Source organism: Trachurus japonicus, chromosome 14 (genome assembly GCF_045865225.1).
Source record: "Trachurus japonicus isolate A0001 chromosome 14, Traja_1.0".
Classification (NCBI taxonomy): Eukaryota; Metazoa; Chordata; class Actinopteri; order Carangiformes; family Carangidae; genus Trachurus; species Trachurus japonicus.
This window is the reverse complement of record NC_140920.1, coordinates 9,659,428-9,679,808: the sequence shown is the minus strand read 5'-3', so window position 1 is coordinate 9,679,808 and position 20,381 is coordinate 9,659,428. Positions and strand designations below refer to the sequence as shown.

At 41.4% G+C, this 20,381-nt stretch overlaps 1 protein-coding gene across 4 annotated transcripts in view; it reads left to right on the top strand.

The window, feature by feature from the left end:
• Positions 1 to 20,381, top strand: part of dscama (Down syndrome cell adhesion molecule a) — a 105,641-nt gene that overhangs the window by 7,602 nt on the left and 77,658 nt on the right. For all 4 annotated transcript variants that reach the window (XM_085797357.1, XM_085797358.1, XM_085797356.1 and 1 more), the window contains exons 2-3: positions 16,410 to 16,727; positions 16,866 to 17,015. In XM_085797357.1, the coding sequence (XP_085653483.1) occupies positions 16,410 to 16,727; positions 16,866 to 17,015 (468 nt within the window). The remainder of the gene's footprint in view (positions 1 to 16,409; positions 16,728 to 16,865; positions 17,016 to 20,381) is intronic.

Below are 20,381 nucleotides of genomic sequence, written 5' to 3'. Positions count from 1 at the left end.
ACGCTGCAAACGGCCGAACGCTGCAAACACAGGACTGATGCAAAACCAAAAACACACAAACGCATAAAACAAATGCAACAGAAAAACACTGCAACAGGAAAATGCTGCAATCACAGAAACGATGCAGAAGCAAAAACATGCAAACTCACAAAACAAATTCGAAAGAAAAATGCTGCAAATACCAAAACACAAAACCCCCCAAAACAACTGCAAGAGAGAAAACAGAAGTGTGTTTTTGGTTTTGCATCATTCCTGTGTTTGTAGCGTTTGGCCGCTTGCAGCGTGTTTGCCCTTGTTGGCCACCGTACAAATGGCCTCAGCTGAAACAAATAATGAAAGTACAATATAACAATTTCAATTGTTCCTGTGCTACAATCTTTATAACAAATGAGGCAGAAGATATTTTAAACACACAAAAAATTTCAAACCTAGCCACACCCTCCTCAACATGCTTCATCTACATAAATTCATATCATTACATATATACAATCATTGTATTCCATCAAAAATAAACTGATTTTGTGATTTTTGTTGAATCGTCATAAAAAAAAAAGCCTAACAGTGAATTGTAAAAGACGTTATCAACAAGAAAAAGTCAAATCAGGCCCTCGCTGGCAATTTCTTCCCCTGTGGCTGCCGACTGGACGTATTCATTAGGCATAACCAAGCCGCGCTGATTAGCATTCAAAAGCCCCCTCTGTTCCTGTAGCTCGAAATGTGTAACATTTTCAAACATTCTGGCAAATGTTCCATTAAAGTGTTGCTAGCCCCCAGCTCCTTTCTGCTCCACTCTCCACTCTATCAGGCCTTTCCCAGAAGTGATTATGCTAATTGCTGTTTGATCAGATGATTAAATTATAATTTGATTAATCCCGGGCAGTAAACGCTCTGAATACATTGATGTGTATTTTGCTGCCTAGCAGTGTTTGCAGAGCCCCTTGTCACTAGGCAGGCGCTGTGTGAGACGCCGCACGACTGAGGCGTATAGGACAGGGAGAGATGTATGTAAGGCTGTATTGGGAGGTGGTTATGAACATAAATGAAACACTGCTTGTGATGTAGCGTGGCCTGGTATAATCGCAGAAAACACGATGATTAATAAAGGATGACTCTTGTCTGTGTGCAGATTGAGTGCAGCTCTAATGCAGATAGCTGCCATTTTCTCAGTCATTGCCTGTGTCTGTTACTCTCAATTGACTGTGTATCCATCAGGGTGATTTATAATCTGCTGTATAGACAGACGGCCTGCTGTAGGGCTAAATGAGTAGGTCCTTCACTATGGGATGCAGCTGCTGTGGTGTATGTCTGCCCTGTCTTGTTGTACTTCCTGATTAAAGGTAAATAAAAAGGTTGGATGCACAAAAACTGAGCTTGCATACATCTGCATTGACTGTTTGTGTTTGCATTGTACTGTAGCAGTAAGAGAAGGACTCTCTCCTGCAGTGGGGTTACTGAAGATGAAATACTCTCGCCTTTGAGGCAAATGGAGGGCTGTTGAGGGGCGGGGGAGGCAGGGATGGAGGGGAGTGGGGGAGTGGGGGGTGATATTTTTCTGAGGCAGAGGATGGCTGTGAGCGGAAAAGGCAACGATGTCTAGTCATCTGACCCACAATCCCATTTAACCCCAGGACTTTGATTTGCCCTCCATTGTCAACTGCCAGCTCATTTCGCCTCTTTGTTTCTCTCCTGCAAATGGCTTTTCATTTCTACCATCCGCAGATAATTCAGACACGACGTGGCAAGGAAGACAAATCAATTCCTGTTGTACAGCGTCTTGCTTTTATTATAAGTGATTGAGGCACTTTATTCTGTTTATGCATTTTGATGCAAGTGGGAGTTTATTTGTAATTACTAATAGATATCTAATACAATAATGAATTTATTTGTTTTTTACAGCCTTCTCTAAAAGCGATGTGTATATACTGTATATATTTTAATCTTTTCTCACCTATTTCAGATTTCAACCCTTCAACTGTTAAACTTTAAATATGCAGGATTTCTACATTTTCCTCAAACTTTTTAACATTTCTACTGTTACATGTTCTACATTTACCCTTCAGATATGATGTACTTATTCTAACTTATTCTTCCCTTTAACAGATTGTAACTACTTCTATATTATTCTACTTTTACTCCTCAGATATTGTTTCGTCTATATTAGTAATGGTTCAACAATGTTTTCAAGCTCTCAGTTTAAACATATCTGAGTAGACTTCAGCCTTTCAATTTCTTCATACTGATCACCAACAATTCAAGTAATTTCCAACCATTTCATACAGCCTCCTTCTTGCATGTTTAACTTTTACTCTTCAGATATTGTTTCATCTTTTCAAGATTTCTTCACTTAATTCAGCATTGTTTTAACAATTTATTCAGCTCATTCAGCTTCCAGTTTTCAGCATTCACCGTATTTCCTTCAGGAAATGCATTCTCTAGTTACTAATAGATATCTAATACAATAATGAATTTGTTTGATTTTTACAGCCTTCTCTAAAAGCGTTGTAAGGTATAGAGGCGCCGTTAGTAATGTATGCACTATGCAGATCTTAAAGGTGACACATGTGCTCCTGCATACAAAAGTGAGTCATCCAGAATTTGTACACTTTGCCTCAGGTGCAGAACGTTGCAACATCACAAATGATAATGACATTTCCTGCTCGAGAGAATAATAATCTCGGCCCTCCATTTCTGCACTTCTCCAACAATGTTTCTGTTTGTTTTCTCTCTGTAGTTATAAAGACTTAAATCCAAATGGGCTCTGTATACTGTAAATCAGTGCAGCATCTCACTGTGGATTACTGGTTCATAACCTCGAATGAGGCCCAAGGAAGCATTTCTGTTACATAAGCAGAGTCTTTATATCCCACACACCTGTTTCAGTGGAGATGTGTTTGCATTATTTGGCAGAGCGAATGCTGCAGACACAGAGATCAGACATTAAATGATCCAAAAATCTTCAGCCCAAATGGTCACCTGGCAGAAAAGGACATACCTGTGTGTTAAAGAGACTAACAAGTGAAACCAAACAGCAGCACAGAGACACCCTGAACGCATCAGCGCTGCCCTGGACTTGAGTAAACATTTCCCAGTCATATTTTTGGCCAGTGGTTTACTCACCACCCATGTTGCATTTCAGCTCTCAGTCATTCATGTCAACATGTTTAGTCACCACCTGCCCTCAGTCGTGTGTCAAAATAAATCAAAATCCTTCATAATAAAATATTAAATGAAAAACAGGTTACTCATTAAGTCATTACAAACTTCCACTTTCTTCTCTGTGTCACAGAAAGAAATGAAAGAAGCCTGTATTCAGCTAGATACAATATGCAAATGTTGGCTATAGGCTCCTATAGTAGTCCAATACTGCATGAAGAAGAATTTCAAGCTGTTAGCCTTCCTCCTCGAGCTAATCTGCCCGTTCATCCTTCCCTGCTGGGCTTCATGTCCTCGCTCTCAGCTCACCTGAGATCCACCTCCTCTCTCGCTGTCTGTCTGTCAGCTCAGTCAGAGTTGCACTTGACAGTACAGCAAGCAGAGGTGGGTGGAATTTTACTGAAATAGAAATATTGCCACTCTTCCCCCTCTCTAAAAGCATGCGGCGTATATTGTGCTGCAATATATTACATGCAAATTTGAGTCAAGTACTGTAGAACTGCTCAGACAAGAAAGTCAATAACCAGCACATCTAACTAAAAAAAAAAAAAAAGATCTCACTGGATATGATATACAGTATATTACAGCACTTTGTTGAATGAAGACCAGAATTAAAATTTTACATCATCAACTTTCAGCACCAGCAGGCGAGACTGCACTTTGTGTTAACGTTTTTATCTAGACAGTTAATCCATCAATGACTGTGAGTAACTGATGCCTTCGGCTTTATATGAATATAACTTCTAGTTATTCAAAAGCACAAGTGAACAATAAAAAAATGTTCAAGTAGAAGTAATACAGTATTTTAGCATCTTAAGTTTATTCACATTCTCCCAGATGATCAGATCAGACTCGTATCTTGCTATTGAATATGTAACAGATGGTGGGATAGCACAAAGACCTCATACTTAGACATTATAGACAACACATTAAATTGATAGATTAGGTTTTTTCTTATGTGGGGCTGTGTCAGATAGTTATGTGGTACCTGCAGTAGGATTTGGATCTGCACACTCACAGTTTAGAGAAGCAGCTCAAGTTGAGCAATGTGATACAAGGCCTGACAGTAAAAATGTGTCAAACTATATCTTTATCATGCAGACTTGCACTGTAGATAATCATTTACTTGTTTTGTTAATTCTAAAAGCCACAAATACTAAAAGAAACTACTTGTTTTCATTTTCTGTAGAGTTTGTGTTGATCCTTGCAGCAGATGTTGAGTTATGTCACAGGATGAGTGAAGACCTGATCACAGTGTTAGAGGAGCAAAGGACCAAACTGAACGACTACACAGAGTTACATGACAACAGTAATTTACTGTACACATTATTGTCCTCATTGACCGACAAATGAAGAACATTTATTTGAACCTATGGGGAATTCAGAGGAGAGTCATACACAGCTAGTGTACTGTATGTACAGTAATGAGGTTTAATTTAGTGGAGTGTAAACTTCCCGCTGTGCCTCCAAGAGCTGTGAAGTAACCAGCGACCACATCAAGCTCTGAATCACACTTTGATCTTCATGTGAAATCATATGAGAAGCTGCTGCACTGGGTCCATGCTGTCATCTCACTGCTGTGTCACTAAGGACGGGTAATGGAGCATTAGGAATCTCTCATATGGTTGTTTGTTTTTTTTCCATCTCTTTTTTTTTTTCTTCTTTCTCTTGATGCGCTTTTGCATATTAGCCTCGGTGCCAGCAGCTCGTTTACTCACTCTGATTCCTCTATTAGCCATCACTCTCTCTCTCTCTCTCTGCTCCTCTGTCTCTGATCATTTAGAGCGTTTGTCCGTTTCCACCTTGGTGATGTAACTGATTAAGGTCTTCAAAGTAAAAGCGGTAGGTGGGAACTCCCTCCCTCCCCTCCTGTTGGTTGGTGCTCCATGTAAATGAGCGTTCATATGCATCAACTAACCCACTCCACCACGGTGACTCCAGAGAGTTGACATCAGATGAGGGTATCATTGCTTTTTACATAGCGGCTGCATGCGTGGCACCGAGCCGCGCCGCGCCGCTCAGCATTATTCATGAGGGCAAATTGGGAGCCGATGATTTGGGAGAGTGAGGGGAGGGGAGGGTGGGGGGGACCCTGTTCTCCGATCTGTGCATCTCGGCTCAGCGCAGCACTTACTGCTTATTGTGTAAGCCCCTAGGGCAGGGGAGAGGTTATGGGGGGGTTGGGGTGTAAGGGGTGGGGGGTTGGATGCTTACTCACTGTCATCATGAGGCCATCCCGTCCTCCACCCCTCTCTGCCCCTCCCCCATGCAGCCCCTCTCTGCAGAGCTCTGCCTTAATTACCTGCATGGCCTGCCATGAGCTGTCAGTGTGGCTCAGTAGCTACTTGTTTGCCCCAGTGGATCTGCCCTAATGTCTTGATGCCCCCGGTCGGTGCCCACCGCAGCACCACGCAGCTCTCTGACCCGGTGGGGTGGGTGGGGGGCCGCACTACTGTGGCTGAGAGCCAGTTGGACTCCCATGTTTAAAGGGATAGTTCACCCAAAATTCAAATTTCACTCATTATCTACTCACCCTCATGTCGACGAAGAGCTGTGAGAAGTTTCAGAGTCCTCCGTTCCTTCTCTGAGTTACGGTCCATATAATGGTTGTCAATGGATACCAACTTTCTTTGTCCAAAAAGACACACCAAAAAACATCCAAATACCTCCATACTGCTCGTCTGTAATGTCCCTCTTGTATTGAAGCCCCGACATGAGAAATTGTTCCGCCGCTCAGTGTAAATCACGAGAGATTTGCACTGACACAGGAAGAGCAGTGAACCGAGACACTGGGAGCTTCCGCTACTTACGACTTATTTAATTTTTTTCGGAACAATTTCTCATGTCGGGGCTTCAATACAAGAGGGACATTACAGACGAGCAGTATGGAGGTATTTGGATGTTTTTTGGTGTGTCTTTTTGGATGAAGTAAAGTTGGTATCCATTGACAACCATTATATGGACAAATACTGCTGCACGGAGCCCCGCCGTAACTCAGAGAAGGGACGAAGGATTCTGAAAATTCTCACAGCTCTTAGTCGACATGAGGGTGAGTAGATAATGAGTGAAATTTGAATTTTGGGTGAACTATCTCTTTAAATACATTAGCAGCCGTGGGCCGGACAGACATGTTGTGTATTGTATTGTACTAGCTAATTCGGTGCGATGACATCATAAAAGAAGAGGTGAATATTAGGCCATTATCTGAAATAAAGCATCAATGAGCTTTTTGTCATTTTAACAAGAAACCATGAAGCCCCCCCCCCTCACCCCCCCAAGCACATTCAGCTCAGGTTGATTAATGGTGTTTGGTTGAGGTAAACACAGGCTGAGAGAGAAAAAAGCCCCTGACACATCAGTGGGCTAATGCACATGCTAATGCATAGGCCTATTTATGTTGTGTGTTAGTGGGAGCCGTATTGATCAGACATTTACTTAAATAAATTGCTTGGGTGATTTGGAAGCGACCACTGATGAGGCATCGTCAGAGTGGACTGAGGTTCATGGGTCTGACCAAAGACGCATTAGAGGGACGATGAAACCCGTCTGTCCTCTGGAAGAAACCTTCTGTCCAAGATCTTTGCAACTATAGTGCATTTTCAAATAGAAGCAGAAGCAGGAAGTAACGGTCGCCATGGGTCCTCAATTCGGAAAAAATCTCCATGCAAGTGAACCGGAGTCAAAATTTTATTTCGTGATCCGATTGAATTGTGCCATTAGAAAAAAAACGACCTCTACCTGTTTAAAACATCTGTTTCATGCCGAGAAATCAGCAGTTTGTTGTAAAACTATTGTAAAATAAAATTCAGAAGAATCCGTAACCAGAAAGACTATAGGTCGCGTAGGTGGGGCGTATTTTTTTTGTGGGACACCACATCTGTAGTCTGTAGAGCGTCTTCACACAAAATACATTCTTCTGTTGCCGTTTTACGACAAACTGCTGATTTCTCGGCATGAAACGTGATATTTTTTTATTTTTTTCTCATGACACAATTCAATCGGATCACGAAATCAAATTTTGACTCCCGTTCACTTACATGGAGATTTTTTCCGAATTGAGGTCCCATGGCGACGTTACTTCCTGCTTCCGCTTAGGCTCTCTATATGCAAGTATCAGTCACTGTCCTAACCACTGTCATGATGTCAAGTTTCAACATATTTAAAATATAGCCCACATACAATATAATATTCTGAACAGCTCTGTCTCTGTCTTGCTTGTCAACCGAGCCCTCCTGTTTGAGGACAACCAGACATTAACGCTCATCCCCCCACATCCTTGTGACACGCCTGCGTGCACTCTCCTTGACCGAAGCGCGTCTGGTGCCCTTGAGCTCCAAACACAGTAGTAGTCAGAGGCTCCACGAGCGGAGGATTGCATTAGGAGTCACCTGCGATCCAGCAGCAGAGGCTTCAGCAGCGCCGGCCACCAATCGGTGCTGACATGTGGGACTGTACCAAGCATTATTTCACACAGAAAGAAGAAGGGAATTCACTTCACTAAACCAACAGGACACCCCCCCTCCTCCCTCCTCCACCTCCTCCTTTGAGCTTTTCACAGACAGAAAATATAGAGAGTCCATCTATTATAGATGAATGGAATTCATAATTGAACAATATCACTTTTTCCTCTTTGTGCTTTTTGCTCATGGAAAACTGATGTCGATTAAGACGGCGCTGCTTTACGGTGCCAGCTATAGTGACAGCATCTGTGTGTGTGTGGGCATGATGGACAGGAGACTGGGTTAGTCTTCCTTCAGCATAATATGATAATCTGTGCCGGCAAAGCCATATCTAGGAAATTTAGAGAGTAGGACTTTAAGGATTTGGAGAATTGAGAAATAAAATTTAAAAACTACAGTAAAAAACGCTGAAACTTGTATTATCACCCTCCTGGTCGTGAGCGCGCTGTGGGATCGGCTGTAGAGAAACTTTAACAGACAGGGACGACAGAAACAGCCTAATCAGAGTTCCTAAGGTCAATTCAATAAGCAGTGCCGAATTTTAAAGAAGATTATTCATTTTAAAGTAAAATTCAGAAAGCCAGCACTCTCAACCAAACCGAGACAGAAATCCTCTGAGAGATGTGGACCAAAGTGTTGCAGACCGCAGCCTTAATCTGCCGAGCAGGCCGACAGCTGACCGACTATCGATAGGGTCCACATAAATCTTTTATCTCCCGTTTCAAGATTCGGTCTGGTCTTGTTTTGATCCAGTATCACCAGTCGATCCTTAAAAACTTTTCCCTGGTCCCTCTGCTACATCAGCGTGTTGCACATTATTTGAGATGCACATTTGTATGTGTTACATCTTACTATTTTATGACAGCTGTTAATGAGATTATTATTTAACGGTGCCGTACACAAACACTTGATGACAGCCAACAGCCACCCACATGCTGTCTCCTCTGCTTGCATGCAGGCATTAGGAGAAATTGGGCTGTAGTTTGTCTTGGGCTTTTATTTTACAACTGAATCTTCTAATAAAAAAAATCCCCTAAAATACAAATGATGTTTATGTAATTTCTGTTTTGTTAGATAACTGGCAAAGAGAATAAACATCAAGGGGTGTCTAGTATCCATGTGATTCAGAAACATCATTGGATGGATGGTTAAAGTGATTTTTATCTCTTTTATCTTTATTTCTAAGTGTTGAATACTGTTTTCTATACGTTTCCTACAGCACTTTGATTTCAGACTTCAGTGCTTTCATTTTTTTGAAGGTCCAGTGGATGATAAATACAGATTGGGAGATGTTTGTGGACAGCTGGGTTCATGGTGATACCCAGACTTCCTCTTTGGCGCTCTCCCTGCACATTAACCACATTCTACTTTTCTTTTTTTGCACCCTGTACTGTGGTGTAAAGGTGGAGCAAGTCTGAATGTGAAAGACAGGGCCAGGGAAGCGTGAAGGAGAGATGAAGGATAGAGAGGAATACAAACAGACAAAGCAGCGTGTGGAAATGAAGAGTAAGGAGAGAGAAGAGAAAGAGACAAATACATTTGAAGGCGTGTACCTTTTGACCTCTCTCATTGCGTCTCTTCTTTACGTTCTCTCTCTGTTAGCATGGGTCTCACTGTCTTAAGTGTTTTCCAGCTTTCCCGCCTCCCCACTCAACCCCCCACCCCCACCCACCCTCGCTGTTTTCCTTATAGCTCTGCACTGAAAAGTAAATGCACTCCCACTGTATCTATCTGGACTACTGGGATCTGCTGGGGTTTTGTGTCCATCAGGCTTTTCCTCATCTTAAGAAATCAGCCACCCAGAAATAGGAGGTGGAGGTGGTGGAGGTGTCAATTTTTTATGAGCTTGGTGCAAAGCGGATTGAGACAAAAGCAGTTACAGAAGCAGAGCCCTCTCTCGTCTTTGCACAGTCGCCTTTCAGATGCATTCAGACCACAGGCTGCATGATGCTATTTGTTCTCATTTAGACGGTGTCAGCCACTGCAGCAGCCATCACACTGCCTGCACTCACTGTCCCCCAATGGATGATTACAGCCAAACCCTCCAATGCCCAATGATCGCACACACAAATGATTTTCTTTATAAAACATTCAGTGCCGTACTAGTCTACATTTCATTTCATTTCATTTATTTATTTATTGAGTCGGGGCAATGCACATTCATCAACATTGATGCATTAAGCATCAGTGTAAATGCGTCGGACTTAGCATAACTACTGAATTTCAGCTGTAGTCCCAATACAAGGCAGGTTCTTAGACACAGAAGACTTTAAAACCTCCCGACGACAAATCATACAATAGACAATTAGACAGACATCAGATATCAAGGCAAAGCAGACGCAGACAGACAAGATAAAAACAGACAATTTTAACCCACAGTTACAGAACAATAGAACAACAACCCCAGGAACAGGCATCAGATTAAGAGCAGTATTTAAGATCTATGGGTACACAAATACATTTAAATACATTATTTGGCTTTAGACTGATAATGGGGTGCCACAAATGTCTCTACATTTCAGCAGAAGCTTCTTTTTACAGTGTAGGACTGTATCGCTGATATCAATAGGATCATCTGGGGGTTGTTTTCTGTACAGTTTGAACAGAGACTGAGATGCTTTTTCAAAATGTAAACGAAAAAGTGCAGACAGGTTAAAATGTCTGCAGGTTGTGTGCACAGCGCAGGATACAGTTGTTTTGTTGTTGGACTGTAGCTGCTAATGTTACCTCGGGATCTGGTATTGAAGTCTGAGACCAAGTTTTTGACGTTAATATCAAGTTCTACCTATCTAAAAAAAAATTAAACTGAAAGGAAAGAGCTGTTTAAATAGCAACACTGCCAAAGATGTTATAAAATGAACTGAAGAGTGTCACATGCCTGCACACCAAACACAGCCCCATATGTGTATTTGTGTTATCTCTACATTTATATTGTGTCGTATCATATTCGATTATTGTTACAGCAGGAATGTAGATTCTGTCCCTCTCCAACATTATCAGTAATAAGCATGTGTGAGGCTCTGTGGTATATGGGAGATCATCACTCAGATGATGAGAGCCAATATTTCTGTTAAGGAGGCAAATTAACTAAATTGTGGTGAAATATTTACTCCGCTGACAATTCACAGTCACAGTAGCTCCCCGCTAGTCAGAACAGATGCTGAGATTTTATGACCATCTTGATGGCAGATTTTCCTACTTGAGAAAACCACAGACAAGCTGTTACTCAACGTGATTACATGGCTGTAAATTAACCCCCGAGAAGTCCTCCATGTTTCATTATGGCTAGAGAGCAATTCTAAATCTTTTTTTTTTTTTTTTTTTGGTGCATTTTTGGGGATATTTTCTGCAGAAATGCAGTTTAATTTTTTATTTTTTTGTTGGAATAAGGTAATTCAAGTAATAAATAATGTGTCTGGCTGAAGGCTAACGCTTAGCATGGAGTCATGCTTAATCTATGAGTTATGTGATGACAGAACATCAGCAGTAAAGCTGAAGGTTAGCTGCCTGCTCGTCACCAACACAACATGACAGACTGTCACACGAGAGACGAGCTCCCACAAACACACCAGCAGAAAGGCGTGTGCTTGTTTACATGCAGACCTGTTTCTGAGGTCTTCACTGTTGACAGGTCGCTCCTACACCAGTAACATAACACCTTGTGGTTGACTCTGCACCTAAACTCCTAAATGGTTCATGTTTAAAGGGACAACGAGGAGTTTCTCCATCGGCAGAACGAAAAAATTCCGCGACAATAAAAAAAGTCTCACGTTAATGTGGATGAATCTACGTTACCCACACTTGTTAATGGGCCCGTTTTCGATAAATATATCGTTTTGTCTCTATCGTTATTTTGTTATTATTAGTGGTGGCGGAAATGCTGGACGAGCCGACCAGCGTTTTTTTTCTTTCGGTTTCGTGGCAAGTCATGAGAATAACGCCGCCGAATCGCCGTTTATGGTCGGGAACAGGGCCGTTGTATAGGGGAGAAAGGTGATGATAGGGCCCACAAAAACCCCAGTAGTCTAATCTTTGTATGACTGAATTATTCTGCATAAGACCCTGACTGATACTCATAGTAATGCTGCATTAGCATCAAAACAAAGTAGGCTAAATAAGAAATGATAATACATAGCCTACGTAGTCTATGAAAAAAAGTGGAAAAGTCAGGGGGCAGGGGCCCACTTTAGTATTCTTTCAGGGGGCCCAGAATTCCTAGCAACGGCCCTGGTCGGGAATACGACGGTATCTGATCATCTTCGAACCTCTGACTTCAATTTTTGATGAATGAAAACATGAGTCTGTCTTGCGCCGGTCAAAGAATTTCACGGTGCGCGCGGAGGCTCATAAAGGTAGTGTGAAAACGCTTTGCTTTTCCAAAACTCCTCGTTGTCCCTTTAAAAGGTAATTAACAGTGAGGTTCCAGCCCTGTATCATGGCTACTTGTGGCCTCTTCCTCTCAGCCCCTCAGTAAGAAACTCTTGTAGTCTTGTAGCTGTCGACAACTACAGCCGTCGGCTTTTCAACACCTCCAGGCCTATAGCCCCTCTGAGTACCGCATGTGTGAAACGACTGCCACTCGTAATGTGCAGAAACATGTGTACGCCATGATGTTTGTTTGTCCTAACAGGTTGAGGGACCAGTGGGTGGAAGTGGCCGGTGATTTGAGCACGCTCATTAGGAATTTATGGAGCGCTAAAATGTTTGGTCTCCGGGGAGGGAGGATTGGCAGCTGTCGCACAAGCAGGCAGGCTGGCGACAGGAGGAGAGAGTCCACATGAACGGAGAGATGCAGCACAGAGCACGGAGCTTTAAAGACACATCGCTGTCTGTTTCTGTAGAATTATCATTTGCAAACTGACTTTTAGCTCTTTGTTTGGTTTGCCCTGCAGATGTGACACTTATTTAAGTCGAACAAACACACATCTACTTATCTACTTTACCAACAGTCCTCACTTTGTTTATCCAGGACACACTGACTGTGGACACACTAAGGCTCAGCCTGACCGCCCATAACCTGTAGTACTGCAGCAGGCATTTAACAAAAATAGAAAAATACAGCCCGATAAGGAAGTGCTACTGAAGGATGAAATACGAGTGGTTAAAGTTAATTTCAGTTTTAACATGACTGTGTGATTCATATAATATTGCAGCCATCCATAGGCGATACTGTGGTGCAGAATGCAGTTGTTGCAATCTAATAGATGTATGATTGATATATGGTGATATGAGATTTAACCAACAGCTCCACCAACTAAATCCACCAGAATGATCATATACTGTTAAATAATATTATTACATTATAGTTTTCAGTAAACAAGGATGGAACTTGGATGCATTTGTTTTAACCAGTTGTTCCTAATAACCTGAGTGTATATTTATTGTGTAGTTCTTACTTGGCCTCTATCAAGTCATGGAGTCAATACAAACCATGATACCAACTCCCGCTTGTCCTTATCAGTTTCCTTTGTTTTTTTTTTAACTTGGCCCTTTTTTTATTCTGTTCAGCTTGCAGCATTTTCTCTCTTCTTCTCAGTTTGTGTTGCACAGTGTCGTCAAACAGGTGAAGCTGGTGTCTTCATTGGTGTTTGTTTTTTTTAGTCTGTTTGCATTTTGTTCTAACGTTGCAGTGCAGGAAGTTCTGAGGACCATCGTACTGTAAGTTAGGACAAATAGTTTTTCCTAAACTGTGGAGACAAGTGGCAGAAGTAAAAAAAGGAAACAGCAAAAGCAGAACCACAACTGTTGTGTTTTTGCAGAGAATATCCTTCTTTTTACCTGCTGTAGTTAACTGCAGCTCACACCACAGTCCTCAGTGTAATAGACTTGTTGTTTATGTTGCATTCACTAACATATCGTTTAGTTCTTAGTTAAACTGGGCACTCGTTTATAAAGTGTCATCGAACACTTGTTACCCAGCTGGCACCTTCAGATCTCAGCAATTAAGCTGTTAAATGTTATAGTATAATAACTTATGTGAATGATGGAAACTCTACAATGTAACACAGAGGGTGTTAAACAGTGTTAATATAAATACACTGCGCAGACAGAAGGCTTTAATATACGAGTCTTTTGTGGATTCACAGTCACAGGTGCAGCTCAACATACAACACATAGAGGAGCCGGCTCTCTGCCATGTATGTGTTTGGTGTTACTTTTAAAAACAACGTGCACAATAATGCCGTTGGATGTACTGACATCTATCAGCCTAAAGGTACAGTAACTGCCCATCAAAAAAGAAGCAGCTTTGGCATTGTGCATTTGCCGTTATTGTCTCCTCTCTGAGCATGGATGCATAGTTGTCCCACATTACGTCTGTTAATCTTCTCCGACAACTTGAATCTGTAAAATATTTAAAAGGCGCTGGATGTATTAAACAAGTCATCCACTCTTGGGACCCAGCCAGTATACATATCCTGGCCTCGTGCCCACAGTGTAGGTTGTCCATTACAGCAAAGAGTTGCATTGTCAGTTTTTATCCGCGCACAGTAACTTACTACAGTGGAAGTGCATCACATTACACCGACTGGCTTCATTAGTTTAGATGACGTCGTCGTGGAAACACATCCTCCTCCCTACAGAGTCAGACGTGACAGATCGACTGCATCCCGGCTGTTTTTAATATCCACAACTGGTTCTGGTCAAACTGTGTTTAACACCACAGCAAGATTAGAACTGATACTGTAACACGTTTAGTTTGAAGGGGAAACGTTATGCAGGCAGTGCAAGCGTTTAAAGGGATAGTTCAACATTTTGGCAAATTGGCCCATTGCCATAATCCCTATAGTCATAGCAGTAGGTTCGTTACCTTTAATTGTTGGTGCAAGCTATTTTTAGAACGGCGGAGCAGAGCCGCGGGCTGCTCAGACCTTGGGATTTCTTGGTTTCCTTCATCAAACTCATCAAATACACAATCCAACAACTCCACAACGCTCTGGTGGACAAGTTGTGAGCTGCACATTCACCACGCTATGAGATAATAACAGAATGTTATTTCTGTAATTAGTTGTTTTAGAGGGAAATTCATGCAAAACCATTGATGCTCGTTGCCTTCAGGGACAGTTTTTCATCAAACAGTCTCTGCATTTGCCTCTAAAACAACTCTGTCTGGTAACGTTGTGTTATTATCTCATAGCGTGGTGAATGTGCAGCTCACAACTTGTCCACCAGAGCGTTTTGGAGTTGTTGGATTATGTATTTGATGAGTTTGATGAGGGAAACCAAGAAATCCCATTAGCCTCCATAGCGTAGCTCTGAGCAGCTCGCGGCTCTGCTCCGCCATTCTAAAAATAGCTTGCACCAACAATTAAAGGTAACGAACCTACTGCTATGACTATAGTGATTATGGCAGTGGGCCAATTTACCAAAACGTTGAACTATCCCTTTAACATTTTGATTATGATGAGAGAGTGACTGTAAATTAAATGAGATAATGGATGGTTGGTTGTGAAGGAATAACGTCCTTCCCATAATGTAACAACTTGTGTTATAGATGGACTGATGGACTGTTTGAGCTCAGGACGGTGACTCCAGCCTCTCCTCCACATATATATGTATCTCTACTTTTTGAAAATTAGCCCAGAAGACACTGACATCAACAACTCACTGTCTTTCTGAGCACGCTGCCGCCTTTACAGCTATTCAGTTGGTGTGGAACAGGATTTTTGCACGTGTTGTGTACACACAGAGTTGCCTGTTTTAGACGAAGGGTGTGGCCACATCGTTTGTTGTGTGGATATTCTCTGCCTGGTGGTGTTGTTGTTTTTATTTCACTCCCACTGCTCATCTCCCAGAGCTTTGCTGCAATGTCTCTAACACAGACAACAGGAGATCCACTCCTGCAACCTTCCTCCACTGCAGTGAACACAGACACACAATGGTCAACCAGGAAAAAGCACACTCTGCCTCAAGTCAGTGAATAACACAGACGCAGGATAGCACAGTTCTGTTAAATAAAATACTCGTGTTGCGTGGTGGTGTTTAACAGTGGCAGCTGCAGTTTGCCAGTTTCATTATTTAGACATACAATGTTTATATTTTAGAGAATAGGAAGCAAAAAAAAAGAAAAAAAGGAATTTTTATTTCATTTCATTTTGGTTTATTCCATTCATGGTATACATTCTTCACAAGGTTGCACAAAATTACATAATGTACACATTGTCACCATGAATGAAAAGGAGCAGGATGAAGAAAACTTATAGTACCTGCCCCTCTCTGTTGTTATAATTACATTGGCTTACTTCAACACCAATATTAGCCTATACCCTATTTCAAAATATTAAAGATGATGAAACATAGTTGTGACAAGAAAACAAACAAAACACCACTCGTCTATCTATCTTTTTCTCTTTCTCCTTCTTCTTTTTTTGTAGACACTTATCTTTTCTTTTTTAAACATTTTCTTAAACTGAGACAAACTCTTACAATTTTTTCAATTCCTTGCTCTGTGAATGCCATAATCTTACACCTGCAACAGAAATACACATTTGTTTTAAGCTTAGCCTTGCAAATGTATGTTTAAAATCAAGCTTCAGTCTGTTGTCCCCTTCCTCCAGTTTGAACAAGTTTTTGTAAATGTTCTGGTAATGATCTGTTCTTTGCTTTAAACATTATTTTTAAGGTCTGAAGTTCTATTATTATATCGGCCATTTTCAACGAACCTGCAGAAATAAATAATCTATTTGAGGGTTCTCTATTGCCTACCTTGTGAATAACTCTCACTGCTCTTTTCTGTAGCAGAAACACAGAGTGACTTGTCTTACTGTCGTGTTTATTTTCTCATTTCTTTCCCAACAGTTTTCTGTGAAGATCTACGTTCCAGCTTATATTTTGTCAATGCATCTGTGCAAGAGGTAGTGTTTGCCAGCACCACAGGGACATCGGTGCCCTGTCCCGCCGCAGGCGTGCCCCCTGTCTCACTGCGCTGGTACCTGGCCACAGGCGAGGAGATCTATGATGTGCCAGGGATCCGCCATGTGCACCCCAATGGCACCCTTCAGATCTTCCACATCCCCCCTTCCAGCTTCAGCAAACTTATCCACGACAACACCTACTATTGCACAGCGGAGAACCCCTCAGGGAGAATCAGGAGCCAAGATGTCCACATTAAGGCTGGTAAGGCAGTTTCTCTGAAAATCTCATCATCATGAATGTGTTTATGTATCATTATGAAGCATCATGGCTTGTCTGAGCTTTTGTATTAGCGGTTTTCCGTCTTATCCACAACACACCTCCCCTGTCCCCTCCTCTCAGTCCTTCGAGAGCCCTACACAGTCCGGGTGGAGGACCAGAAAGCCATGAGAGGCAATGTGGCGGTCTTCAAGTGCATTATCCCTGCCTCAGTGGAGGCCTACATCACTGTTGTGTCCTGGGAGAAAGACACAATGTCAATCAACGCTGAAAGTAAGTCATGACTTTTTAAAAATTTTTTATCTTCACCATGTTTCAGTTTAAGTTTCCACTTGGAGAGTATTTGACAGTTTTATATTTGGCTGTTCAGTTGTTCTTCGCTCACTGACGTCACAGGGTTACAAGAGCTTATAATATTGAGACTTCATATTGAGACAGGCAGATATGTTGGCACAGCAGAAGACAATAGAATTTGCAATTTATGTGACATTCAAGAGGTGGAGAATGAAATGCATTTTGTGTTCTACTGTCCTTTCTATGACTCTATAAGACAAATATTGTTTAGTAAAGTAGATCCAAATAAGGAATTTGTGTGGTTAGATGATGCTGAGAAGCTAAAACATCTTTTGTTGAATATATTTGCATTTTCTTTATTTCTTGAAAAGGCTTGGGCAATGAGACGAAGAGCGATATATAGTTGACTACTGAAAGTAATCTTAAATTATTTATTTATGTGTCACACCTGTGTGGCAGGTAACACCAACAGGAAGGACGGTCTAGTCCTTTTTTTTGTATTTGTCATTAAATGTGTCTTGTAATCCCATATGGGATGGGCCACAGTGGTGGCATGACGCGAAAATGCAAAAAAACGTTCATTCATTCAATAAACACAGTGTGGATGATTGATTTGAATGATATATTTGTAGGCCAACTCAGTTTATCTGTGTAGTTTTGGCTTTTGTTGAATAGTTTAACTGGAACTAAATGGTCTGCTGTATTGACTTCTTTTTTTTTTAATGAATACTGGGGAATTAAAAACATATGGTGTTGTTGAGGAATGCTATGACATGAACAGAGCTGCTGGAGATGTAATTATTATACTGATACAGTATGAATGTTAAAGTTACATTGTTTGTTAAAGAAAAGTTTAGCATGGCCTAATGAGAATAACAAATGCTGGTAGTCATGGGATACGTGTTGTGACGTCGGAGGTGTGTACGGTCTGAGTTAACTGTTCAAAAAAGGCCTCTGCGTGTGTGTGTGTGTGTGTGTGTGCGTGTATCCACGTCTGTCTGACCCAATGACAGTGAGGTTCCTCGGCCCGGTCGTCTCTGGGAGCGCGGGCTGCCAGCCGTGTCACTTAGTCTCAGTGTATTGACCCATTTCCGTGGCTGATAGGAAGCACTGCGGCGCTCCGATCATTCAAATCACTTAAATGGAACGCTCGCCTGCGTGATTGTTTCCCCGCCCTGGGGGGCAAATTCACTTTATGTGGGGCATTTAGCAAACTCAATAGACAAGAGCTAATGTCATTTTGCTTTTGGATGGAGGGCAAATGCTGGCTAGCGACTGCTTTTTTTTTTTTTGTTGACGTTTTACATTTGTCCACTGAGGTGAAATCAGCCATGTTGAAATCTATAGCAATCTCTTAATTGTCCACAAAGAGGTTTGCCCCGAGCGTGGTATATGTGGGATACACAGTGGTTATGTTGCTAAAGGAATCTGTAGTGCAGGTTTTTCTCATGTCCATGCACCTTTTCAACCAAAATCTGTTAAATGGTTTTATGGTTGGAGGACCTTTAATATTTATTTTCATTTTGTTAAAACTTGCAGCTTTTCAACGGGTTAAAAAAAACCCTTCATAAAAAAAAAGAGAAAAGTTTTTGCACCGTCAAAGCAAAGTGTTTATCTTGAGCCTCAAAATCCTCACATCTGTAGCCGTCAGCCATGTAAACGCTGTCAGAAAAATCAGCCAGCCACCAATCCACTGCTCTTCTCCATGCTAAATAATGGATGACGGAAGCCTATGAATCCATGAGCAAATGGTCTTTATTCACGTCTCAGTGCGCGCATCCTACTGACGCACCGTCCATTCCCCTCATCCTCTAGTACACACATTTTAAGTGCACTTTGTGTGTATGTGTGTGTGTGAGTGAGTGTGTGTACCAATGTCTAAGCACAGTAACTGACAGCTCAATGCAAGACGGCTCAATCCCTCATCTCGATGACCAAGCTTCAGCATTTTAATTTTTAATGAATAAAAATAATATTAACACTTGGGCTTCAAACAAAAAAACTTTGTGAAATATAGCTTTTCTGTCTCGGACATGAATAATTGAATCGGCTCTTCAGTTTGGAAGGTGAAGCATGATGTGGAGCGGCTGTCAGACAGGCCCGCTGCAAGTCTCACTGGACGTAGACCCTTTTGAGTTGTTGTAGGGAAGACTAACAAAGCACCACTTTAAGAACCACGCTGTCCATTAGAATAGAATGGAAAGTAATGATGAAAAATGCATTTAGTCGGGGCATCCAATAAAAGTAACCTGTCAGTTTAAGTGTCTGATGGAGTGGTTTTATAGTAGACAACGTGGTTCTAAACAGAAACACTGCAGAAGAACGGTATACCCTTCATGTTATTGTCTCTTAAATTTGACTTTTTATTTCACTATTTAATGTTTTTTAACGTATTTTTACCTTGCAAGAACCTTTTGGTTGAGTTGATTTGCTCTGGAATCAAGTTTAAATATTAAACTGGGCAGGAAACATTTTTAGCATCTGTACCCACTTAAAAAAAGAAAAAACAGCACAAAACTAAATGACTTGTTAATAAAGATGGATATTGTTTTGTATTGTATTCTGTACAGTAATTCAACCAATGTGTGGGAGCAAGGACGAGGCTAAGCTCTTGATAGTTGTGTCAGTTCAGGAAAATCAACTCTTAGACTTGTTTTCAATGACTAAAATTACTTGAAATTTGTGATTTGGAAAACAAAACCCAGAGCTGGTAAATGTGTTTGGGTTTAAACAATGACCGCTTAGCTGTAACTAACTACTGATGGAAGCATTTGTCTGCCATTTGCTACTTGTGCCTTTTGTTTAGCGAGTGAGAGAGAATTTATCAGTCCATTGGCTGCAAACTGTCCAGACTAAGAGGATTTAATTTATTGTTCAGAATTAGAGCCAATCAGGACAAAGTCTGATTGTGATGGGTTTACTGGTTTACAATTTGTGGACTCAATAGAGGGAAATCTGTCACTTTATATTAAGGCTCTTAAAGAAGACCCGTTGTCAGGACAGATTGACCTCATCTCAAAGTCTCGCCACAGCCAACGTGGTCAATGATCAGCACCATCTGTACATGTAGTGCACATGTTGTTATTGATTTATCTCCTTGGCACTACACAATCTTTATTTGCATTCTTGTTACTGTACCATACTGAACCACATCACAATGTACTGTTTGTGTTTTTTCTTGGCATGAACCTGGTCCAGTGTTCACGAGTGTCCAGTCAAACACAAGACCACAAAAACACACACTTTATGATATTAACTACACTGTGCATTAGACTGCAGCTCCTGCTCGACCCACAGAGTTGATCTGTGTCAAAAGGCCAAACAGTCATCAGATGTCAGGTCCAC